The sequence below is a fragment of the Polypterus senegalus genome, chromosome 15, assembly GCF_016835505.1.
Source record: "Polypterus senegalus isolate Bchr_013 chromosome 15, ASM1683550v1, whole genome shotgun sequence".
Taxonomy (NCBI): Eukaryota; Metazoa; Chordata; class Cladistia; order Polypteriformes; family Polypteridae; genus Polypterus; species Polypterus senegalus.
In genome coordinates, this window is record NC_053168.1 from 60,087,169 (window position 1) to 60,114,468 (window position 27,300).

Sequence of the window (27,300 nt, forward strand, 5' to 3'; positions counted from 1 at the left end):
TTGTAAGATTTTTTCACATCATTTTTTTAAAACCCAGTTCCTTTAAGATCATAGTGGTTGCATTGTTTCATTCTGGCCATATTTTTAACTAGGACCCAGTTCAACATAATACTTTAACCTTTTGCCTTTTTAAGATTCAAAATCCTTAATTGTTTCTTTTTTCCTTAACCAGCACACAGAAAATAGTGTGGTGCAAAGTGAGCCAGATAACTCAGGCTCTCAAACTCAGTATCTGGTGGGACACCATTTTCTCTCCAACCAATTTCTTAATTAGTAGCTGCTAATGTAACCAGTTATTTAATTCTAAGGCTTGTTAGTGCTATCATCCCATCACACCAAACATTTCAAAAACTGTACATTTTATTTTTTTTCTGTTCTTTGTTCTGTTATGTTTTGAGGAGGAGTGCAGATGAGTATTTTTTAAGCATTGTATTGAAACTGATATTATATGATGACCCATAGGTGCAAATGGAATCAAGGTGGCATCTCATTATTGTTTAATTGCTGGTCAACAATCAAAAGGAACAATTAAGGATTATGATACATAAAAAGCAGGTTAATTAAAGTTGAATTAATTTAGTGGCAGTAACTGGTCACTAATTAATAACATTTCTAGAACAAAACAGCACTGAGGGTCTCCAGATCTTGACATCATTTGTAATATATTTTAATATTTAATTGTACTGTTAAAGCTCAGGTTGCAGGTATGTCCAATTTAGTGACTTGATGGTGGTTTCTGTCCTGTTTGTAGAGGATACTTTCATTTTGCTTCAAGTAAATAACTCCATTATGCTCTTGAATGATTTATTGTAAACTGTGATGCAATCAAGATTAAACTCAGCATGTCAGAGTTCATGCATTTTCTTAAGCGCCTGATCCAGGGCTAGGCTGTAAGGCAGCTGGAGCCTATCCCAGCAATCATCGGGAGCAAGGCAGAAACAGCACCTGGACATACACCAGTCCATCACAGGAAGACCACAGACACACACACATACACACAGGCCCAATAAGACATGCCAGTTCACCTAACCTGTATTTCCTTGGAGTGTGGGAGGAAACCAGAGCACCCACTGGGACAAGGAGAGAATATGCAAACTCCATCTGGGGTGGGAACCCTGGTCTCCTTACTGTGAAGCAGTAGAACTACTACTGTGTCTTCATGCCTCCCAAGTTAATAATTTTCTCTTAGAAAAGAAATTGCTGCTCTCTGCAAGTGAGTAGGAGACAGCTGTACCAAACTGAATGCTAAGCTTTGTGGGAGCTAAAAATTCAGGCTTGACAGTAGAGAGCCATCCCATCCTGGTTCAATTATTTTTACATAATGCCTTACTTTTTGCTCTCCTTATTATCTCTTTCCTGAAGCTGTGACAAACAACATAAAATAGTATCATGGACACATGAAAATTAAATTAAGCTTCTCCGCAACTTTACCAGAGCTCATCAGTTAACCCAGAACCTGAAATTGAAAGTAGCTAAGGTAGACACCCTTGTTGTGTGTTAATGAGGATTAATTTAATATAACATTCTCAAATCCATTTCAGGACCAATCCAAGGGCCCCATTCACACCCACACTGGTCCAATTTGTAATTGCCACTTAACCTAACCTGCCCAACTTTAGGGATGTGAGAGGTAAGCTGGAATACCAAGAGGAAATTCCAAGCAGACAACCTGGAGAATGTGAAAACTGGGTATGTGATTTAAAGCCAGGACGCTAATCACTGCACCATTATGCTGTATACATAGGGTGGTCCAGATCTAATTATGCAATTTTCATTACACTTTAACTTATTAAGTTTATTACATAGAAAATCACCCGAAAAATCCTGGACCATTGAGAAGTGTGCGAACTGACGACATGCAGAATCGTCTTTGAACTGAACTGGAATCGTCCCCTCATAGTCAGTCATTCAGACGATCTGGATCTGCACAATTAGATCTGGACCACCCTATATATATATATATATATAGTGGAGCCAACCCCGACACAGACAGGCGGACATGTTGTTACTCACCACCACACGTATTTTATTTACAACTATTTACACAAATAATGGTCACTCAGACCCAGTCCAATGTGCACAAACACAGTCCTGGCCACAAATGCCTTCTTCTTGGGTCACCTCCACACCTCTCTCGTGCCTTGTCCTCTTCCACCCGACTCTAGCTTTGAATGAAGGGAGACGGCCCCTTTTATCCTCTCCCAGACGAGCTCCAGTTGGCTCCCGGCATTCCCTCGTTGGCCACGCCCCAGCGTGGCGGAAGTGCTGGCTGTTCTCCCGGCAGCTCTCCGGGTGCCCTTCTAAATCTTCCCCCCAGCACTTCCTGGTGTGGCGGAAGTGCTGAGGGAACAGGTCCCCAAGGCATTGGGGCGCCTCCTGGCGGTGAACACGGGCCCCTGCAGGGTGGAGTTTCCATGCCCTTAACCCGTGGCCCCCAAAGCAACCAGGAAGGCGGCCCCCACGTGATCCAGGGTGGGCGCAGACCCACATCCGGTCCCTCACGGCGTCCAGGCTGGGTCGTTGCCCCTGGCATCCCTGACAGTATATATCTTGTCACGCTTGGGTCACAGATTTGCACAGAGACACAGAAGGTCGTAGAAAAAAAGAAGGATTTTTATTCAGACACCGCAAACACATGAGCTTAAACGTGCTCCATGACAAGTCAGATATAACAGTTCCGCTAGGAGCAGAGAGAGATAAAAGCAAACAATCAATTTCCAAACTGACAGGCGCTGCGCAAGGCTTATAAGTCGGCGGAGTACCGCGCGAGGCTTGTATTGCGCGTTATAGTGCAAGGATAAGGAGCAATGTGTAGTCAGTGTTTCAGGGTTTGTGGTTTTCCCAGGGGCGTCTGTCTCTATTTGGGGTGCGATCAGCCCTCCAGCTCACAATATATATATATATATATATATATATATATATATATATATATATTGTGAACTCGGACCCGGACACAGACAGACGGACATCATAAGTTACACCACACACTGTTTATTTTCACTAATATTTACAATAATTACGTGCATTTTCAATTACAGTGCCTCCAGCACCGATTCCCCAAAGCACAGTCCTCACAGTTCCACTGTCTTTCTCCTGGCCGCCTCCCGTCCTCTCTCCAGCTCTGTCCTCTTCCACCCGACATCCACTGCTGACTGGTGGGAGACGGCCCCTTAAATGGGAACCCGGATGGGCTCCAGCTGCTTCCCGGCAATCAGTCCTGGCCACACCCCAGTGTGGCGGAAGTGCCGCTGCGCACTCCAGAAGCCGTCCGGGTGTCCCCTGTCGTCTTCCCCCCAGCACTTCCTGGTGTGGCGGAAGTGCTGGGCTCCAGGGTTCCTCAGGCACCTGGGCGCCGCCTGGCGGTGGCCACGGGCCCCTACAGGGTTGGGCTTCCAAGCCCTGTACCCGTGGCCCCCAATACAACCAGGGCGATCGCCCCCTTGCGGTCTGGAGGAAGCACAAGCCCTCCTCTGGTCCTCCTGGGCGTCCCAGCCGGGCTCCAGCCCCGACAGGGGACCACACGGGATATTTCGGCATCGGGGCGCCGCCTGGCGGTGGCCACGGGTCCCTACAGGGCTGGGCTTCCAAGCCCCGTACCCGAGGCCCCCAACATAACCAGGACGGACTCCCCCTCGCGGTCTGGAGGAGGCACAAGCCCTCCTCTGGTCCTCCTGGGCGTCGACCACAATATATATATATACAGTATATAATTATAATCCAAATGATCTATATAACATACTGTATATATTTGATGGTTCACTCATTTTTCCAACCTAATTATTTCCATGCAGGGTCTTGGGGCACAGGGCTAACACCCATTATTGTTGAATTAAACACAACTCAGGAACCAAACCTGCATTTTGTCATCAGTCCATCACTGGGCGCACTCACTGACACACTCAAGCTCTGGTCACATTGGGACAGTTTCCAGTCACCCTAGAATGGATATCTTTACAATGTTTGCAAATAAAATGGAGTATACGTAAGGAACCCACACCAACACAGTGAGAACATAGAAAGTTTGAACAGACAGTTCCTGGGCTGGTGTTTGTGGATCTATGAGGCAGTACTGACCCTGTGCTTTGACCTGCAAAGGTCATGTAAAAAGGTGATTTTCTCATGAGGATTATTATAGTGTAACAAATACTCCCAGCCCTTTTCAGAATTCATATTTAAAAGTTTTAAAATGTTAATTTTTTACTTATGGTTAATCAAAGGTATAATCTTTTGTTGTTTGAGTTTCTAAAAATTTAAAATATTGATTATGGTTGTAATAGTATGCAGGGATGTATGGAGTGCCATTAATAAAATGATGCACTTTTTTTGTACTTTCAATTGTTCTGTCAAATTTGATGGCAAATTTAAAAATGCCATGCTTTGTAAAAATATTGTTCAAATAGGCGTAGTGAGGTGGAGACTTCAGGCACCCAGACCCTGATCTGCCTGATTACCCCACTCTTTGATTTAACACACTTTTACATAACACCGTTCGCTAAACCCCAAGAGGAATCTATCCCACCCACTGTCAAATTTTATGTATTGGATAGACAATCCTAAACCTCACGGGGTACGATCTTTGATCTAACTTACATGTATGATAATTGATAACAACAAAGGGTTGCTAAGAACCTGATATCTGCAAATCCTAACAACGCCCCTGATTGTAAGAGGCAGAAAAGGTGTCAAAAAGTCAAGTTATGACCAGAAGATGGAAATCACAACTAGTAAATGGCAGAAAATTAAGTCAATCAGTAAGTAAAAAGTCAAAGAACCAAAAAAGACAAAAAATACCAGTAATCTGAATCAGGAAAATGTGTGTCACACTTCAAATTTAAAAATAAAGCTACAGATTGATTAACCAGAGGAAGAAAAATCTCTGCACATACGTTTATATTTTATGTAGAAAATCAAAACAAGGATTTTGTAAAACCATGCAGCCATCTTAAATACCCATCATGTGACTGGCAACAGGTATCATTGTATTAAACAACTAGCAACTTGGCACGCGCTACGCTGTCTCTTTGCTTCGTGATCATGCTGTAATGTGTCCTCTCTCGCAGCAGCAGGTTTAGTTGCGTTTCGTTTCAGCATTGTTCTGTAAGGTCTTCTCCGTACAAGTGCACATGGGTAGCTGAAGACGGAAAGGCATAGTGGGCATAGTGAAACACACGAATTGGTAACCAGGGGAACCATCCGACTCAGACGCGGGGCTCGAAATACTCAAGTGCACATGTTATTTATAATTACATTTTTTTTTTTGTTATGAACTTCCCCAAAAGAGTTGATCCCTGTAAATAGTTAATAGTATATGAACAATATAATCTGTTGTAGTACGGGCATTAATTAGCGTCACACCTCATAACCTGCATACACCACATGTTTGGCTTTAACGCCAGAAGCGCGGTGGACGCTGTAAGGGTAGGTTGTGGTTTCTGTTTCTTTCGTGATTTTTTATTTCATTTTATTGATTGGCAGAGGGAAGACGTTAATGTGACGCTCTGTCTATTTCTTTACTTTTGTTTTGAAAAGATTTTCGGGAACAGAAAAAAAAATAAAGGCAAAGGGGAAAGAACGGAAGGGGGTAAGCAGGAATTCTGAGAGAAGACGGACTGGGGCTTTTCTACGGGGCGGCTATACAGACAAAAGGAACGCGGACCTGGACACGGACACCGCGCTGGGCTTTTATTATATAGATACAGTAGCGGACATGATCGCGTACACTCAAAGTGGCACCATGATGATATCAACCAAAGTAATCATAAAAATCAAGAATCGTGGGATCTTTTTTCAAATATGTGTGGTTTTCTTGTGAAGAATATCAAACTTATAAGGCAAGTGTCTTACTTATATGGCATATGTATCAATGATATGTCAAGTAGCGAGTTTATTTTGAATATGCTTCAGTTACATGGCAAATATTCAGTTTGTAAGTCTAATATGCCATTCATATCAATACTGAATTGGCCTAGCATGAGTGAGTTTGGTTGTACATGTGCCTTGTAAACTGTATCTAGTCCAGGGCTAAGGGAAGATTTTGGTTATTTTCTGATCATAGTAGAAAAATATATTTAAGGTGAAATCTGTAGTTTCTATGCATTACTTAAGGTAAATATTATTGATGATTATTGGTGATTTACCATATGCAAGCATACAATTATATTTTGACATATATTTAGAATGGAACTTAAAATAAATTACTCCATAAAAAAAAAAAAATCTTCACATATTTAATTGAATTATTTTCTGTACCGTGATGCAAATTTACAACCACTAGGCCTAATGTACAAAGGTCACTTCTATAATCTTGTAAAGGAAAGCTGTTCAATCCAGCTACATCACCTCTGCTAAGGAGTAATTAGTCCTGTGAGGCCTATGCTTGTAAACTAAGCCGAGGCATGAATGAAACTCCAGCCGCTTTGTGCTTTTCATTCATAAAATGGAGGCCGAGAGAGTATGAGAATTCCCAGTTGGTGTGGAATTGAGCCCTTTCACAGCTGCATCCTTGTCAGATTATTTTGATAGAGTGCTCAGTTTTCACAGCCCTGCTTCATGTAACACAAACCCCCTTCCTGTGTGTGCTTGTGTGTAAATGAATGCCATAGTCCATTCACGAGATACAGAGGAAGAGAGGGATTCACTCCAAATTCCATTTGAATGCTGCTTTTTACACATCAAATTCTATGAGTCTAGTTACTTTTCCAAGATTCTCAAGGATTTACACAAAGCAGGCTTTGACATAGTCCATTTCTTTTAAGGTTATTTTCTTCTAAGTCATGAAAAATTATAATTTGCATTGCAGTAGAAGGGTGGCATGGGTCCATATGTCAAGCTTGAAATTTCAAAGAAAATCCTGCGGTATTTCAGTAGAACTAATATAAATGAACATTTCCGCTGCTCTCTGTTTGCCTGGCTTAAACATCAATGTCATAAAAGTACATTTTTGCTTGATGGTTTAATGAACTGCTTTTGTTAAAAAAAAAAAGAAAAGGTTAGCAGTATCAATGTATTTTGAAAGGTTTACTCTTACAGGTAATTAAAAGTCACACATATCACATTTCCTTCATTTTAATGGTTTTCTTTATATGCAACTACAGCACTTGAGTGCAATGTGGTTAAAAAAAAGCACAGCAATTTGGGTTATGTTTTTGCTTTGAAGTAAACCTGAATGGCCTTTTTTAACATATGTCTGGAACCAAAAGTGAACATTTAGCATAACTTATTACTGCAAATGTTAAAACCCGATTTGTTTGCTTTTTATTATATTGGATAGGAATGTAGGCAGTAACAAATGTAATTAACGACAATTTCCTTGGGCCAGTCATTACTTTGATGAACTTCAGAGCTATGTTTATGGTTCCTTATTAAGTGTGTTAGTCATTTTATTGAATAATCACTTTGGAAATGTTTCTAAAATTTGATTAGAATGTGACCTATTATAATAGCCACAGGCTTTTCCAGTGAAACAGGAGATCATCTTGGAAAAATATATTACTAGCAGCAAACCTCTGTCCCTAAACCATTTTCCATGAACCATTTGCATTGAACATTACATTAGGGGACATTCTGGATTGTAATGCTAAAAACAGACACATAGTAAACATTAAAAAAAGAGTCATATGTGAAAGCATATATTGATTAGACAAGACCTTTTTCCTAGAGTTTGAAGAAACATTGTGTAGACTTGATTAAAACATATTAACATAAAGTTTAATATTTTCTAAATCCAGTTTTATTTGGTTGAGCTCTGTCAATGTAGCATTTTAGATCAAACTTGACTTCTATCTTAGCGTCTTTTTAGAATAAATAAATACAACGTTCATGTTCATGTGGACAGTGTATTTGATTGATTCTTTTACTGATAACACTTAAATGTTAGTTATGGTCAGTGTAGACTGCTGAGTGTGAATTACTCAAGATTAACATTTGTATTCTTTGAAATAATGCGAAGAACACCAAATACTGATTTCCCTAAGTATTTTGTGTCCTTCAGTTTACTGAACACATACTGTAAATCAGTCAATCCATCCATTTTCAGAACCTGCTTAATCCAGTTTTAGGGTTGTGCAGAGAGAGGAGCCTATAGGCATAAGGCATGATCCAGCAGTGGATAAGGCGTCAATCCAATGCAGTGCAAACTTACACACACACACACACTCAGTTACACATGCATAATCACACTTAGTCATGTCTGGTCAGTTTAGAGTTAATGACACACACATAGGCAGGCAGCGTGTCATTGTGGTTAATGTGCTGGACTTCAAACCCTGAGTTTGTGGGTTTTAATCCCACTAACTGATGCTATGTGACCATGAGCAAACCATTTCACCTGCCTATGTCCCATTTGGAAAAATAACCAATTGTTTAACAAATGTTATAAGCTGCCTTGCATAAAGGTGTCAGCTAAATAAGTAAATGTGCTTTTCTATATGCTTTTCTCCTTTTCCATATTTCTCAAGCAGTTTTTTTTTCTTGCCATTCACACTCAGTCTTGAATGTATTGCCTTTTCCACATTATGGTGAACTATTTTTAAGACTAGGTAATAGACACTGCTACAGGTTTTTGCTTCCTGAGCAGCTCTTCTTTTCTCCACCCTAGCGGCCCACTTCTTCTCTTCTTTCGTTGGCATCTTTTTGCATTAAAACCGATTAAGTCAGTGTTTGTGTTGCAATTACTTATCTTTCTAAAAGATAAAACTTATCGTTTTCCTTAATTTTTAAGTTAAGTTGGCACTTAAGTCTTAAATCTGCCTCAAGAATGATTTAAGATATGAAGAGGTAGGGAAGGTGATGGCGAAGGTGGTAGGAATGAGAACGGCGCCCTTACGCATGCACCGCACGACTGCTCTACTGGCTGCTGCCGAGAGTTGATTCTACAATAAGATAAAATAAAAGGAGGAATAACCTCGAAGGTCAATCATTACCCCGAAAGCGGATGGTAGATGTCACGTAGTATATGTGTACCAAATTTCAGGTCAATAGGTCAAACGATTTGCAAGCTACAGGTGATTTAAAATCCTGGACAGACAAATGGACAGCAACGGTAGCATATTATATAAGAAGATTCTTAAGGTAAACATATAAACTTTGAACAGGTTTACCTAACGTCCAGACATCCTCATCACCGAGGTACTGGAGACCACCATTCTTTCAAATGGGAAAACTTTAAGATATTGCATTTGCCCTCTCTTTGTACTCTCTTGAATCTTAGATTGGTATAAGATGACCTTTCTTGCCTAAGTGGCCCACAGAGTGCATTTTTATGGGACTATGAGCCACCCTTGTGTATTTGTTTTGTCTCTTTGGCAGGATACCAGGCATATCTGACACCCAATTGTAAGGACCAAACACATAAAAAAAAAAAAATCTTAAAAGCATGATGATTTGCACTATGAAAATATCTGCAGAGCATGGAAAACTTTTCTCAAAAGTGCAGTTAGACAAATAGAAATAATTAGGTGGTAATTTGGGTGCACAGTATAGACATACTGTATGTGCTAAATTGAATTATATATTTTCTATAATGCATATTGGCATTATAGAACATGTCTGACTGGTGCATTATGTTAACCATCTCAAGAGCTAACTTTATATGTCCAGTTGTCCTCTGAAAGGTTTGAGTCTATCACCATTGTGCAATTCATTATATTTTCCAGAATAATCATTTGTATAAACAATTTCCTTGCAATTGTGCTTTACTTGCTTTTCTGAAAATGTTTTGACACTCTGCATTTTCCAAAAAGCCTTTTAAATATTCTGAAATGAAAAATTTATTTGACTCTATAAAAATTCCAAAGAGAAAGAGTGCTGGTGTTTCAAAGAAGAATATATAATTTGTTCTCAAGGGAAAGTCTTTAGAAACACATTAACTGAACATATTCAGAGGAGGATACTTCATTTAACTGTAACTTCCAAAGGATCTGGAGTGTGCCAAATTGTAATTTCAGTCCATTTAAACTAATCATGGTAACACATGGAGAGTTTCTATGATTAAATAGGTAGCCTGGAGGCCATGTGCACCTTTTTATCTAGTGAATCATAGGGATTAACATAATCAGTATAATATTTGTGTCTAAATTAAATTTCTGTTCAATGATATTATAATTGGGTCATATGGTACACAAGATAGCATGCAGAATAAACTTCTAAACACTATAAAAGGTATTTAAATGAAAAGCATAGTTGACTGAGCTGCACTGCATTTTTTTATATCTGTACATTACAATTCATGTTTGCCGATGCCTCATAAATAAATTTGAGTATTGCATGCATTTTATGCTCTTTTAATGTATTTTCATATAACCACTTGAAATGATTTCCTACCATTTGTGTGGATTGTAATTCCTTGTTATATTTTGTTTTTCAATAGAAGTACCAAGTTGTCATTCCATCTACATGAGGCAGGAAGGTTTTTTGCCTCATTCCAATAGGACCGAAGGTAAATAATGAAGTATTTGTGTCCAAATAATAATTTACAAATGTATAAGATGTCCATGAAGGACATCGTTATTATTTATCATGAAAATAATTAAGTCATTTCCTTTGGACCAATGTGTTCTAATTGTCATCAAGGCACATTTAACACCAAACTGCATAAAAGTACTGACTTTATGTTTATTTATGAACCAACATAGTGTACATAATGAAATAATGTTGCATTTGTTCATCATAGTGTATAGCAAAATCACTAATATTAACTAACTCTTATAGCGTTAATGTAACACTAAAATATGGAGAGAGTGAACTCATATATATGCTTAAAGTCATCATTTAATTCTGGTGATTTTACTGTGTGTGTAATTTTTATAATAAAGTTGTAAAAATTTAAGAAATGCACGGCAAAATATTTTTAGTTGACCTAATGCCATTAAGAATAAACCACTGACTGACTTTATTAACTTTAACAAATTAAAAAACAAAGACACGTTTTATTTAAATAGCTATACAATGCTGCATTTTAATGGCACTTTCAACCACCCTAAGTAGTGCACCTGCAGAACAAGGAGAAAATCACAAAAATAAGAATTAAATTACATAAGGAGTCTAAAAGTGTTTACACTGTAGATTTGAAATGCACAGATCATAGTTTCATAGCTTTTTTTAAAATATAAACATACAGTGTTGGAGATACACAACTGGAGGAACAAAAGAAAACCCCTTTGTTTACTTTACATTCGTATTTAAAACATTGGAACTCGTTTACTGAATGATAGCCGTAATTGGTATTGTATGTGATTTTATATTAGCTACTGTAGGAGCTACGCAATGAAGAATATCTGACAGTGAATTGTAAATTCAAAGTTCTTAGTTTCCTCATTGCAGAGCTGGCTTAATAATTTCAGGATAAGATGTGCTCAATTGTGTGGCATGCTTGGAATTCTTTTGCTTTCTTCAGTTAAAACGCTTGTGCATGAACTAAAATTAGATTGAGATAAAGTACTGTAAGTGGCCATGTTAATAGGTACATCTGCACTGACTGTGTAATTGACTGCTTAATCAGTGACAGAATGAGATGTAGAGACAATACCATTTAGCAGATTGACAGGTACTAATGGCTAGGAAAGGAAATCAGGAGAATGGACAAGACTAAAAAAAGTTTAAGTGGATTTTAATGTAGTAAGCCAATAGGCACTAGACATACTGGAACAGTGTCACAGTTGAATTCAAAATGGACCACCATCAAAAATACTACAGGCAAACGAAACCCTATAGACAAATTTGTAAAGTTGAAGAAAGGAACTGATGAAAGCTGACAGTGCTTTACAAACAGGCTGTCCGCTAACAGCCTAGTGCAACAGTGATAACCTTCTTTACCAATGAGGAATGGTAATCAGTGATTAATCCTAGCTTTACTCTTGTCCTTGTAAAACAAAGACAGTAGCAGTGGTTTAAGGCTGGTGTACTGGATAGGTATCCCCTGGTGTGATGAATCCTGATTCCAGTTGAAGATCAGAATGTAGGAAAATTTCAGAAATCTATGAATTCCTCATTCCTAGAATCAATAATGCAGGCCGGTAGATGTGTAATGGTACAGAGTATATTTTGTGGAAATCTTTGCGGCTATTGATAGTAGTAAGGTGTTCTACCAGGTTAGCCACGATGGAAGCAGTGAGAAGTCAAGCAAATTGACACCTTTTATTAGTGAATAAAAGAAGGAGCCTCAGTTTCTTCAAAAGCTAACATATTGTAATCTGCTTAGTTAGCTAATAAAAGGTGTCATTTTGCTTGACTTCTCTCTGCCTATTGATATTACCAGAGCAAAGTTTCGATTGCAAAGGTAATTGAACATTATTGCCAAGCAGGTGCAGCACTTGAGTGTGGCATTGCATCACATTCCAAGGGCCACGAACTCCTGGAGTGAGTGTAAGGACTTGATACTGAATTTTAGAGTAATATGGTGAACTTCACTAAATGCAATAGGTCTAAATACACAATAAAATATTTTGGATGATGTGAAATAAAGTTTCAGAATAGGGGACAACCACCAGGCAAATTACAACAGCTATGTGAACACATTGGACAATGTAACATTACTTTGCCAAACTTTTGGTACCTAGCTGTGTTAATGCTTCAGACTGTTTTAAAGGAATACCCCCCAAAAAATGGTATTTTTTAATATGTTTTACTTACCCCATTTAGCTGAGAAATATCTTTAATCCCATGTTTTCATGCAGATTGGAGAGAAAAGCATTTATGATATAAGACTATAATGACCAATTCTGTACAACAACAAATGATGTGAAAAACGTCAATAGAAAAAACTCATGTTGCTCGTGTCACATAATCAATATGTCAGTTATCCAGTTGTATGGTCGAAATAAGCAATGCACTTGTTTTTTTTGTTTTTTTTTTGCTAAAATACTGTTAATTAGTGCTAATATTTGCTGTGTTATAATGGATACATAACCGTATTCAAACATGTCTATATAATTTGGAACAGAGAAAATTATTGGGATATGGAAAATATCCCACTACAAGAAAACAATAATCTTTTTAAAAATTTTGTTGAAACAAATATACTGAATATTTAAAGACTCAGATCTAAGTAATTATAACAATTACAACTGTTTCCTGTTTTAACATATTGCACCTCATTTCTCATTTTTCATACAGGCTGTATGTATGATAAAGTACCGAGACACTTTTATGATGATACTTGTGTTGTTCCTGAAAAATTTGAAGGTAAGAGTTTTAATGTAATTAGTGATATAGTTTGGAACAATCCAGTTATACACCAATGGCTAATAACAGAAGAGATAGCAGTGTGAGAATGCTTGCATAATTACAGGTTCCAAATCCATCATCTGATATCCTTGAAGACAGATATTTTTTAGAATTGTGAATTGTTCAGATTTCAGAAAAAAATATAACAGTAGAGTTTTGAATAAGTTTGAATATGGGAATACAGTACAGTGTAGTTATTGTGTGGGTTTCCTACATATATGGCCCACCATCCTGCATGGAAAAACGCTTCTGCTACATTGGAGTGGATCTGATGTCTGCAATCTAAGTCACTGGAACTGAAAGTAAATATTTCACATTTCAAAGAAATATGTTTTCCAGTATGCTAACTTGTTGTAAAAATGATACCCAAATACTTCAACCTTTTATGACATTTTTAGCAATTGTTTTTAAAAGAGATGCATGCCTCTCTTCTCTCCAGTTTTTAAGTGCAGGATTCTTAAAGATGGCAATGCTGCTTTTAAAATACCAATGATCACATGCGATTCTGATGGATTTTATAAAATATATTCTGTATCCTGTCCAGTGGATTGGCATATGACCCCAGTGGGTTCGCAAAATGTTTTAAGTCCAAAGGAGATTTCCCCCAAATTGCAACAAATTACCCAGGCAGAGTACAGTTTTATTTAATTTGATACCTGAAAAAACATTTGTTTGAATACTTACTTCAGCGAAGAAGCAGTCAAGTTTGAAATACAGTAAAGCACCCATGTAGTGTTTTTCTAAGGAATGGTGACAAAAAAAGGAGTGTTAAATGCAGGAAACTGAATGTGATTTCTCAGAATGCCATTTAGTACAGGTCTTGTTTCTCTGTGTTTAGGGTTTTTTTTATATTTTCACTTGAGTTTTTATTATGATTAATAATTATGATCAAATAAAAAGTGTCCTGATTTGATTCTTTTCATGAATGTCTCCTTGATATTGATAGCAGGTGCGCTGTTGTTAACCATTATATACAACCAATTGTGTTTTATCTGAAACAAAAAAATAAGCTACAATCTCACACTCCATTTTTTCACTCACGTGTGAGATCTGATGTTTTAGAGACATCTGACTAGCAAAAACAAAAAAAAACCATATGGAATCAAACCTTTTCTGAAAAGATTTACAGAGCTTTTGTAACAATTGTTTTGCATCCACTCCTGTCCTACTGCACTCTTGTCAGTCCTTTAGTCCACTTGTTTCTATGTACAAAGCACTGGTAGTAATAAATACGTACAAACCAACAACTCTGATCTTTCTTTTCCTGTTTCTTTCTCTTGCCATCATGAACTTACAAATTTATAGATAGTCTACACTGAAACAATGTGAAGTAGCGCAGCAACCAGCATCCGTCTGACAAAATTGTTTTATATATTTTGTGTATATGATGCAGGTACAGGATAGACATCTGCACATATCAGATCTGAATCATTTGCAAAATAATCTAAATGGTCAATAATGACAAATTAGATTAAACAAGGCAAAAATCAGGATACAGTCACTTTTAGCTGCAGGTTAAACATAACCTTAAAAGACTTCTTTAGACAATGAATGGTTTATGGTCAACAACATACTGTATAAAAAATGTAAAATGTGTGAAAATGCTAAATATAGAAATGTTAAATCGGGGTTCCATTGTAAATACTTTAGTTTTTGGGAGGGGTCCCCACCTCAGCTATTGCGGGGCTCACAAGTTTTCACTACGGTAGTGGTCCTGTCCACAGATGACCCAGCCTGCTCTGCACAACAGTCAGTTTTTCACATTATACTCAGTGTGATTGTCAGCAGTAAGGCCCAGTATAAACTTGGCGTGATGTGACACGTGCGCTTCAGGACTCTGCTGCTATACATGAGACATCATGGTGAGAAAACAGCGTCCCATTTTGCTGCGTTGTGAGTTGAGAGAAGAAAGATATTAACAGTAAAACTTCTTTGCATTCCAATGCTGTTTCAAAGGTGAAAAAAGATGGCAACAGTGACAAAACATAGTTTCAGCCAAATTACCACTTCTTTTATCGGACATTTTCTGCTTTGTACGGACATATCTGTCTCGAATTTATTTCCATTTCGTCTTGCACGTTTCCACATCTGCTTTCAAAGAGCTGTCAATTTGATGCCAACTGTTCTGACACGCATGTTTGTCACTATGGAGAGGGGTCATCACATTGTAAAGATGACGATAATTTCTAACCTGCTCTATCAGCTCTTCCTTGAAGCGTTTCAGCCATGTTGTTAGTGAACAACAATGCTGACATCACCACCCAAACTTTTGCTGGTACTGCAACTCTTGCACATATTGCGATAGTTTCTGATGATGTGCTCAAGGGATGCATCAAAAGAGCACTGGGAACATGTGACAACCATATCACATGCACGTAAGCATTCTGAGTGTCAATTGTAAATCCGGCTTAACTGTAACTTACATAATGTGAGGTATAATAAAGTGTTAAGCTAAAACATAACAGTATGTTTACTTTAGGGAGCCCCTCTGATAACGGAATATATATATGTATCATACTTGGTGTTCTGTGGTAAAATGGACAATAGATATCTTAACAGATTATCATTTGAGGCCACTTTAACACACTGCATCTGCTATCATTAGCACTGGTTGACATTTCCCACCAAAAAATATGTTTTTGAAGTTTTTCATATTTTGGAGTTACAGTTAAATGTATGTACAAGTATTTTAAAATAGTGCTATATTGGTATGTTGTAGTATATTTTAATAAACAGTGCTATTCCTTCAGAGAATTTTTTGTAATTATAGTTACACTATGTATTGGAATGCCATCTCAATGCAAATAAAAACTCTTTTCATTTTGAAACAAGGTGACATTAAACAGGAACCTGGAATGTACAGAGAAGGCCCCACATATCAACGACGAGGATCTCTCCAATTATGGCAATTTCTGGTCGCACTCTTGGATGATCCGTCAAACTCTCATTTTATAGCATGGACTGGTCGAGGAATGGAATTTAAACTCATTGAGCCTGAAGAAGTGAGTCTGTTTTAAATCACTTTTCACAAATATATTAAAAAGGTAACCACGCAAGGTTTTATTTAAACAAAATATCCAGTATATAGGTATAAAAACACTACGTTCACCTTTGAACATACCTTCAGAAGTAAAGAATTACTTTCCTGATAGTCTAAAATTTTACTTAATAGTGAAGTTGGGCGGAGTGGTGGCTCTGAGGCTAAGGATCATGCGCTGGTATCCCGAAAGTTGCCGGTTTGAATCCCCATCACTGCCAAAAGAGAGATCCTACACTGCTGGGGCCTTGAGCAAGGCCTTAACCTGCAATTGCTCCAGGGGCACTGTACAATGGCTGACCCTGCGCTCTGACCCCAAGGGATATGCGAAAACGAACAAATTCTTAATACAAGAAATTGTATAAGGCGAAATAAAGAGCAAAAAAAAAAAAAAAGTTGTCACGGATATACTGTTTTTTCACTATAAAAAGGCCATTCAGTACTATTTTCAACATTGGGAATTCCCACTGATGGCATCCATACATCCATCCAACACTTTGATTTGGCAGTGTATTTATCTTTTGAAAGAATGATAATGAGTTCAGAGTTCAAAGAGCTGAAAATATTATAACTGTGAAAATGGAATTTATTTAAATAGCTAGAGTGGTGGCTCTGAGGCTAAGGATCTGTGCTAGTATCTGGAAATTTGCCGGTTCAAATCCTGCTACTGCCATAAGGGATCCTTCTCCATTGGCCACTTGATTTAAGGCCCTTTACCTGAAATTGCTCCAGAAACAGTGTACAATGGCTAATCCTGCGCTCTGACCTCCAAAGGTCATGCGACCAGACAGTTTACCCTTGGGCATTAATACAGTGTACCAAATACCAACCTCCTGTCAGGAAAGAAACCAGGAATCTAATCCAAGTCCTGCCTCACTGGAATAACCAGTTATTACCACACAGAAAACGTTATAGCTCATGAAGAGCCAGACCCTCTTGTCATTTTGATTTCTCCATCATTATTTATTTTGGTTATTTGAAAGGTTTCACATAATCCTGTCTGTTTACATATTTTCTTAAATTCCAATATTTAAATTTGTATGGGGCGGCACGGTGGCACAGTGGGTAGCGCTGCGTGGAGTTTACATGTTCTCCCCGTGTCTGCGTGGGTTTCCTCCGGGTACTCCGGTTTCCTCCACAGTCCAAACACATGCAGGTTAGGTGCACTGGCGATTCTAAATTGTCCCTAGTGTGTGCTTGGTGTGTGAGTGTCTGTGTGCACCCTGCGTTGGGCTGCCCAGGGTTTGTTTCCTGCCTTGCGCCCTGTGTTGGCTGGGATTGGATCCAGCAGATCCCCGTGACCATGTAGTTAGGATATGGCGGGTTGGATAATGGATGGATGGATGGATTTATTGTTGTTACATAATCAATCAATCAATCAACATTTATTTATATAGCACATATTCATACAAAAAACATCTTAATTTGGATATTAATAATTTTTCTCTCCTCTGGCATTCTTTATTATGGCTGTAAATCAAATACACAGTTTCTAGTAATTTTATTACTGTGCCAAACTGAAATGCCAAATTATTTGTACAGTAATGGAAACCAAAATATCAAGTTGTTGGCCAGGTTCAGTATAGATATTTCATTCCTCACTTGCATACTGTTGTCATTCACAATTTTCTTTTCCTGAAATTGCACTTTTTCAGAAACTGTTTTTAGTATGTACTTCCCTCAGTTTCATCAGTCTTGCCCAATGCCATTATTTTTAACATATGGACACCCGTTATGAGATGTATTTTATTGACAATGTCAGCAGATGTTAAAATATATTTTTCCTTAATTAATTTGTTTCATCCCTGTGAATGATTTTAAAATGCAGAAATGCAACATTAGTCACTGTTGTAGAGTAACATTAAATGAGGACTTACTGAACATGTTTTGAATATTACTATTAAAAAAGAAACATAAAAATGTTAATTTACATTTTAAAAGAACAATTATCTCATTTAATGATGTCCATAGTGCATTAATTGATATTATGTTAATATTTAATTGCTTTCAACAGTATTTAATACATTTTATGTTCTTTAGACCTTTTTTATAGGGTGAAATACCATTGTTTTTAGATATGGGACAATGACTGCTCTTTAATATGTAAAGTTTTACTTTTCTAGATAGAAAATACCATGTCTGTCATCCTTAGTTATTCATTTGTGCTATTAAGATAAACTGAAATATAGTTAAACATACAATTGCTGAACCTAACAGTCAAAGAAAAATATTAAAGGGGGCTTCATGAAAACAGAAAAGAAAACTGTCAGTATCAGGCCATAACGCATTATATAACAGCAATTAATGATTATTCATTTATAATATTTCTTGTTTAATGATCAGTAGAATAAAAGATAAATGGTTATTTACGTACTTTGCCTTTTATCCCCTTTTGTAAATCCTTTAAGTTTGTGTTTGTGTTTCCTAAGAGAATATATCATGATTCTATCTAAAAGAAATTCTGAAGTCAGAGCCAAGGTTTCCAACAGAGATCAATTGTGTTCAATTGCTTCAGACAAGCACCTTTAAAAATTCCTGAAAATGTATTTTTAATCATAGTGTTAGAACATGGTCAATATTTTATATTTCTTTTGAAACCAGAAAGGTATTATTTTCTATATTTCCCCAATGATAGTATTTTGCTGTGTAAACATCATGTAAATAGGGAGAAAGTTTATTTAATTTAGCTTTTTAAGGTTCAAGAACAGAGGAGCTAGCCAATGCCATCAAACAAACAATTAAACTTACCTGCTTAATGAAAATCGTCTTCTTCCTCAGTTTGTATTTCAAAATTCCCTTCACTCCCTTCACCATCGCAGTCGTTTCTTTCTTCTTGGAGGATTAGAGTTCATTTCAGCTAACTCAGTATAACTTTAGCTGTACGTTTTCATTTTTGTGGGAGAAAATTTATTGACAAACTTCATATTCATTTTTTGCTAATTCATCAATTCAACTTATTTTAATAAATTGCATGTACAATATGAGCCACTATCAATAAAAAAGTATATACAGTGGGCTAGATGGAACGTAGAATCGGCTGATTACACTATTCATGATATTTGGTGTGTAAAAAATTCTAGGAAGCACTTTTTACATTTACAAATAAAAAGAAAACACATGAAATACACAAAAGAATTTCTCTTTCGGAATGACAGCTGTATGTGTTTTGTGGCTGTCAAAAAAAGAGTATCAATCTTTTGGTGTTTTTTTTTTTTAAATCTACTATATAAAAAGTACTAAGGTCTGTGTGTCCATTTCTCCTGAGCAATCTAATTGGTCAGTTAGGTTTGGGTGACATAATGAAAGAGGAAGTGCGAGTGTGAGACTCATGATTAAAGAGTAAAGACATAAGAGGCACGCTGATAGAGTTGCCTTCAAAGACAGCTGGTATAAATCTGGACAGCAGGTGAGGAAGGTGCCTGGAAAATAATGACAGAGTCCCAGAAACAGGCTTTATGGGAACACACTCAAGAGAGGGACCGGCAGTAAAGAGACGTTAAGATATGTGAATATTGAGGAAAGGAGCACATAGGGCAAGAGAGAGACAATATTTTTTATTTCTTCTGCTTCTTCTCTTTGTCAGGTATTATGGCTGGTGTTCAAACAAATATATTGACAAGCATTGTTAAACAAGTATAAGTTTGACTAAACACTAGTTTGTGATTTAAAATTATAATATTTTGTGAATTACAAAAAAAAACCATATTGGTACATATATATAAAATAAATGTATATGCCTTACCTGTTTCACTGTGCAGATAATACAGTGTGGTGTTTTTAAATTTGATCTCTCGTAACACCTGGATAGTCATGTGCAGAATTAGTTTTTTTCAGATTGTTGTCTGTAAGTGGTGGGAGCTATTTGGGTGGAATTACATCTGGAGATACTAAGTATTCACCTGTTCTCTTGTAAAATGGGCAAAGCCACCAAAGATGGAATGGCATACAGTATATCATCTTAGTGGAAAGCTAGCTTAGATAAACACTCATGTTTCTATCATCATGATTACTCCTAGGACAACACTTCATTGACAAATAGTGATGGGACATATTAGAATATTTTAGAGATGCTTAAATCCTACAATTGGACAGTAATATATCTCAAACTTTAAATGGGTAAGAAGCCCGGCTCGCTGGCATGGAGTCGCGGCGTGGAATGCCGAGTGCCTAGTGGGCCACTTTTGGTAAGCAGAACTGGCGCTGCGGGATGAACCGAATCAATTCCCCTTGGGATTATTAAAGTATCTATCTATCTATCTATCTATCTATCTATCTATCTATCTATCTATCTATCTATCTATCTATCTATCTATCTATCTATCTATCTATCTATCTATCTATCTATCTATCTATCTATCTAATATTATTTGTGCATTGCTGCCTTATTACTAGGTTGGCAGTATTGTTTGTGGTGCTCTCTCATAGCTCCACTTACTTTGGAATCAGCTTTACACCAATTTACCATATGAACATGAATATCGTTGACAAATTGTTATTTGACTTTGTTATTCGTATTTGTAAAGGTTTATTTTCGAGGAATGACATTACTGTTTGTTTGAGTGTTAATTTTTTGTCATTTTATTTTAACTGCATCAGAATGGCAGGATACACATAATGGCTACTAAGGATTATCATCTATGATCTCAGCTATAAATTTCAACAAAACACATCAGTCCTGTGTCTGAGATTATGAATTTGATTCTGAAAAGATCTTAGCCTAGAGATCTTAGTGTTTGATATTCTGGTTACAAATCACAGCTTTGTTTCTTAATTTGATTCTTAGTCTTAGCATTTTGATTTTGATTATACTCCTAAGCTAGCTTGAGGTTTTTTTAGTAAATACCTAAGTTGAATACCATCTACTGTTCGATCTCTGAGCTTTGATTTTTGTATTATTTGGGAATAAAACTTTGGTCCTATGTTATTATAACTATTTTAGTTCCAGTCATTTGACACAGTAATCTACTGGTACATTTTAATGGCAATTTATTGGTTGCTGAGTAAACAATGTGCCAGTATATGAAGGGAAAAGGGGCTGTTTAGAAATCCCAGGCCTGTGAGATGAGCCTGGGTTGTGGTATAGCTAAGCTGTTTTGAGCCCTCATTACTAACATAATGATGGCTTTTCTCCTGGTATATAAAAATATAAAAGTTAGGTTAACTGTTGATTCTTTCATTGGCCCTGTATAAGTAAGAGTGAGTCCTAAACTGGATTAGTGTCATTCATGACCGAATCCTGCTAGTAGCCTGTATTCTAAAAGGCGTTAAGTGGCATAAGACACATTGGACTTGACTTAATACTATGCCATTAATGACTGAATTATTGTGCAATGGGTGGGATCAGGCAATGAAAGAATAAGAAGTGAGACTAAAATTATTAGAGTTTTTTTTTCTGGTTTTGTATAATTGCAATAGAGGTGACCTGAATAATTGCTTTTAAGCTACAGTAGGCTAAGTGTGTCAGTCTGTTGAAGACTGTTGAAACTGCATGTTGGCTGAAGTAGCTAAAATTAGTGTCACAGACATTAAAAATGCTCCTGAAAATGGTGACTTTAGTTTTCCTTTCATATCCAAAAGCAGCTTGCATGTTTAGTTAATTGGTGAGTCTAAGTTGGCCCCCTACTAGTGAGCGTGGGTGTGTGTGCAGTGAGTGTGTCCTATGATGGGTAAAATGCAGTGGTTATCCCTGACTCATTGTGATGCTTGAGAGTCAAACAGACAAAGAGAAGTTACATTGCCAAAATAAAAACGTTGTGAGGAATAATTTGCCATCAATTCAAAAAGGAGAAAAACCATATAACATAAACATTATTTTTGTCAATTTATGAATTTACCGACCTCGAGTGAGGTATTGCAACAGTTACACATATGTATTTGGACACACTGACAAACAGAATTAGGGGTTAGACTTTGCTGAAATTTGTAAATAATTTTTGGAACCTGGAATTAACTCCCATTCATACTGATATTGTATCTGTTATACAGTATATCAAATTTTATTTTTTCATATTTCTCCAATTAGATTTGTTATGAACATTGACTGTAGCATATTTTTCAAATAAAGGTGGACGTACTAATTAGGTTCAGAAATAACATGAGCATGTAGTAATCAGTTATTTGAAAGGGCAGAAAAAAGTATAAATAAATGCCACCTAAAATATTTATTCACAAGTCAGTGGAAAAAAAATGTTGGTAACCAATCAGAGTGATCAAAAGAAACACGAAAGGCCTGAGCATTTAGGTGAATGTTTATTGGGCATATGCCTTTCTCATATCAGGTCTTATGCCTAAAAATATTTTTATCATTAAAAATAAAACAATATAAAACATCAATAGGTTGTGAAGGACACTTAAAATGACTAAATCTATATAACATACACCTGTGAATTTTTTGTTGTTGTTGTTGTGTATTAAAGGGTCTCTTTAAGCGCTTTCTGTTTAACATTTTATCCCATATTTTTTTTCTACTATTTGACTTTTTTTAACGTGGTTGAAATCTTTGTCTGTAATGGAAAGTGAAGAAAGATAAAATCAGCACTTCTAGGCTTTTCTTCTGTTGCGTATTAAAAATATAGAAAATACTTGAGTATTCAACATAACTGAAAGTGGTTATTTACATTGCAACAGGTGGCACGTCGTTGGGGCATTCAGAAGAATCGTCCAGCCATGAATTATGATAAGCTGAGTCGATCTTTGCGCTATTACTATGAGAAAGGGATCATGCAAAAGGTAGGTAATGCTTTATTTCTGGCATGTCTTTGCTATCTGTGCTATTGATAGTGTTATTAACACTTGTTAAGTTTTAGTGTCATTAGACATTCTTGTTAATAATTTTGTTTCCTTTAAACAATATTCTTTTTAATCTGAAGGTGGCAGGAGAAAGATACGTGTACAAATTTGTGTGTGACCCAGAAGCGCTTTTCTCAATGGCTTTTCCTGACAATCAACGCCCTGTGTTGAAGACCGATATGGAGCGCCATATCAATGAGGAAGACACTGTCCCACTTTCCCACTTTGATGAAAACTTGGCTTACGTGCAGGAGGGAGGTTACTGTAATTCTCATCCTTATAATGAAGGCTACGTGTATTAACAGATGATGTGGCAGATAATTCCCTCAATGTGTTCTTATACGTCATGGATCAAGGTTCGATTTAGGATTTGCCTAGATCATAATTTGCTTTCACTGGCTTCATGAAGAGGGTCTTTGTTCTTATCATATTACAACACAATCCACTATGGATAGTGCACTTTATTGATAAAGACTGAAATTTGAATTTGAATAGAAAAGGTGGGGTTGTTTTTACTTTATTTTCTAAGCATTTGAAAGCAACTTTCAGAAGATATTTCACGAGTAATCCAGTCAAATGAGATTAGATCGATTTGGGATTTACAATGATGATTGAGATGTTACTTTCTCCATATGAAAATGTCCACTATTACTAATAGGACAATGTGGGGAAATCGGATTTTCCCCAGAGGAGTGCAACTGCAAGATAAATGCCTTTATAGTTTGAAAAGGTTTTTTTTTTTTTGGCTTCATTCTGGTTGTCGTCATCTGCTGATGTCAGCAATACTGATTATTTAAAATTGCATTCATTCCAATTATCCTTTACTTTTAAAAAGGAAATGCTGTTTTGAGAAATTGATATTTAAACTAACAGTTTTGAAGTTAGACAAAGGTAACTGATATGGCATAGCCCAACGTAGAGTTATATTCTTGCCATGTTGGCAACTAAAGACCGCAGTGTGTTGTGAATTTTATTTGTATTTTTATTTTTGCAAAATTTTTTTAAGATATACTATGCGCATTGTGCAAATATGCTTTTTCTTTTAAACGGATCTGAAATCTGTGCCCCTACATATATGATTTTCAGAAAGAAAACACTATTAGCAACATTCTGACCCCAAAGAAAATTTTAGAAAAATATGACAAAAGAGATCTTAAGCAATACTCATATTGTAATTATTTATTTACACCATAATTTGTTCACTAAAGAGGAATCACCTGTATTCTTAGCTCATTTTATTATTAATGCTGTATTAACACAATAAACACACTTAAATAAAATGTATACAATAAATAGGTACTTAGTTGTTAGTCAGAGTACCTTGTGGTATGCAGTTAATATCTTTACAGTTACTTTGCCTCTGTTTATTAAATATTCAAATACAATATTAGAATATGAACATGCTTCTGCTGTTGGTCTATTTTCTGTGATCTAATATTAAGTATGATCAACTTCACTGAGGAGCTCAGACTGAAGCTGTGAGTGCAGTAGCAGCATTTCAAGACACAATAGATGATTGCAGCATTAGAAGGTAGTTTAAGCTGTAGCTTCACTGCAAGTAGCACTTCATTCATTTGGTGAAAATGTTGTTCAGATTTGGATGAAAAATGTATGTATCGAACATCCAAACAGGATGGAAAGTTTATGTATCAAGCATCAGTGAAAATTGCAGAAATTTAATGTATCTAGTGCTGGCACTATTCTGTGATATTACTTTTATATCTGCAATTATGATTTCATAGCTAGTTCATTTTCTGGAAAAAAAATTATAAAATTATATATATATACAGTATAAAGAAAAACGAATAAAATGACTAACCAGCTACAGTATCTAAAGCCATTGGACATATAGTGACCAGGATCCCTCCAGATTCTTTCATCATTAAGTACCCTGTTGTCATTGGCCACACAACGAGGAAGCAGTGAAAATGTTGATATTTTCTTCAACTCTAGAACAGAGCACTTTATTCAGCCTCTTCATTTATTTTCAACTTGCAAAGCAGTTCTTCACCCTTAAATTATTGAGTGGTTCCTTCCACCTCTATGTTTAATATTGGTTTTTAACTTACTTGATGATCATTTTAATTATTTCTGTTAGTTAAGAAAATAAAGTCTGAATTATTATGTGGTTTGGTACGATAATAACGCAACTTGGCTGGCTTTGTGGCTCTTGCAAAACAGTGAAGTGGAGACCGGAAACTGAATAAGACAAGTTGGCTTTTGGACTCCATAATTAATTAATAAAAAGACAAAAAGAAAAAAAGTGGTTGTTGTGGCTTCCTAATTTGAAATTAAGAGTTTTGAGCATATATATATATATACTGTACATATATATATATTATACACAAAGTTGCTGCAAACAAAACAAATTCAGTATTTTGTATAGACAGATTATAAAAACAAAAAAAAATTAAAATGGCTCAAACTCCAATGAGAAAATTCTGCATTATTGTGATACACAAAAGTGTTTTGTTAAGACAATCCATGCTGTATAATCTCAGTACATCCATCCTTCTATCCATTATTCAACCCGCTATATCCTAACACAGGGCCACGGGGGTCTGCTGGAGCCAATCCCAGCCAACACAGGGCGCAAGGCCAGGAACAAATCCCAGGCAGGGCACACAAACCAAGCACACACTAGGGTTAGATAGCATCTTTCAGGCCAGAATTACAGTTTGGGCAGATTTACACAATCCCACAGAAGCCCAGTGGTCATGCTTGCTTGCTTGATGCTTATGGGATGCTGGGGGACTGTATGATACTGAAGACTTGCTCTCTAGTTAAGAATGGCTTAAATGGAATACTCCCTGACACTACCATTCCTCAAAAAATGTCAAACTGTCTGCTTTCAAATTTCATTTCAACACAACTGGATCATTTCTCTATGTATGAGGCGTTCTATACTTGTAAACCATTGACCTTTGATTATAATTAAAAAGGAGATAAACAAAGCATCTTAAACAAAAAAAGAATTAAAGTGTTTTTTAAATTTGCCATTCATATATATTAAGGTGCCTAGATGTTAGTAGGTATGAAATACCAGTGTTTTATCATTTTCATGTGTTTTCCAGAGAGTAAAAGCAATTTGAGTCTGATGAAGCAGTTGCTGTCGGATTGATTGCTAAATCGTCCAGATCTCAGTGTGATTGTGCGAACGCTTTATACAAACCTACAGTGAAGCTCCCTTTTGGATGAGCAGTTGCTTCGCACCATGAAAGGTTCCTGCACAACAACATAAAGGATAATTTGACTTTTAAAAATAGATACATGAACCTTAACCTTGTTATGTTTGTTTTATATAAAACAGAAAACAAAAACAGATTTCATAAAATAGATTTCATGACACTGCCTGGCTATTTAATTTGCATAAACAGTACACAACTGTTCTCATGTTATGCAGTAAAGGCATCAGACAAAATTGTTACTTGTAGGTATCCATTATAAGCAGCTTTTAACAGTCTGCCTATTATAGAACATAAGATATAAATCAGTGAGTAATGGCAGTGACATAAAATATTTCAAGAGTCTTACTGTTTTAATAGTTATTTATTACTGTTGACAGCATATTTAGTAAAATGTCTATAGACAGTTATTAGCTGGTTTGAAATGGATCCTTAAAGCGTGACCATATTATTTCTTTCTGAGCTCATGAAATGAAAACTGAAGAAATGCTTAGATGCTCCTTATCAGTTATCTAGTCTACTTAGACATCATAATTGTTTTCTACAATTTTATCGTCTTCTCAATATTTTATCTTTTTTAAAGGAGAAACGTGTGTGACGGTAAAATTGTCCAAATGCTGCTTTTTTCTTTAATTATTTTTCTTTCCTTTTCCTGGCAGGTTAATAAACATGGCAGCTGAATTCTGTAGAGATCTTGTGTAATTCATGTTTTGTTCACATGATGTTTAGTTTGATCAAATACGTTAAAATATAAAAAAAAAATATTATTTTGTAACTGATAATCCTTATATACAATAAAGTGGGGTCAAGCAAATTATTGTAACAACTGTGTTGGCCACTTGTTTTGATGATATATTTCAGTGTATCTCTTCAGAACAAATCCTTTTATGGCTGTCTATCACTGGGCACTTGTATCCATATGCACACATGCTTAAATACATTGAGCCGAATTTGAGTTGCTAGTTAACTTAAAAGTAGAACACGTATACTAAACACAAAATACAACCAAACTGGGAATCAGCTTTCACAAAGCAGAAACACTGTCAGCTCCACAGCGCCTGTAATGGC

General features: G+C 36.4%; 1 protein-coding gene across 3 annotated transcripts in view; it reads left to right on the plus strand.

Annotated features, from left to right (window-relative positions):
• The window catches only part of etv1 (ETS variant transcription factor 1), an 88,323-nt gene extending 61,268 nt beyond the window's left edge, over positions 1–27,055 (plus strand). For all 3 annotated transcript variants that reach the window (XM_039736334.1, XM_039736335.1, XM_039736336.1), the window contains 5 exons: positions 10,367–10,435; positions 13,111–13,179; positions 16,054–16,223; positions 22,886–22,987; positions 23,128–27,055. In XM_039736334.1, the coding sequence (XP_039592268.1) occupies positions 10,367–10,435; positions 13,111–13,179; positions 16,054–16,223; positions 22,886–22,987; positions 23,128–23,349 (632 nt within the window). In that variant the 3' untranslated portion in view covers positions 23,350–27,055. The remainder of the gene's footprint in view (positions 1–10,366; positions 10,436–13,110; positions 13,180–16,053; positions 16,224–22,885; positions 22,988–23,127) is intronic.
• The last annotated feature ends 245 nt before the right edge of the window (positions 27,056–27,300 follow it).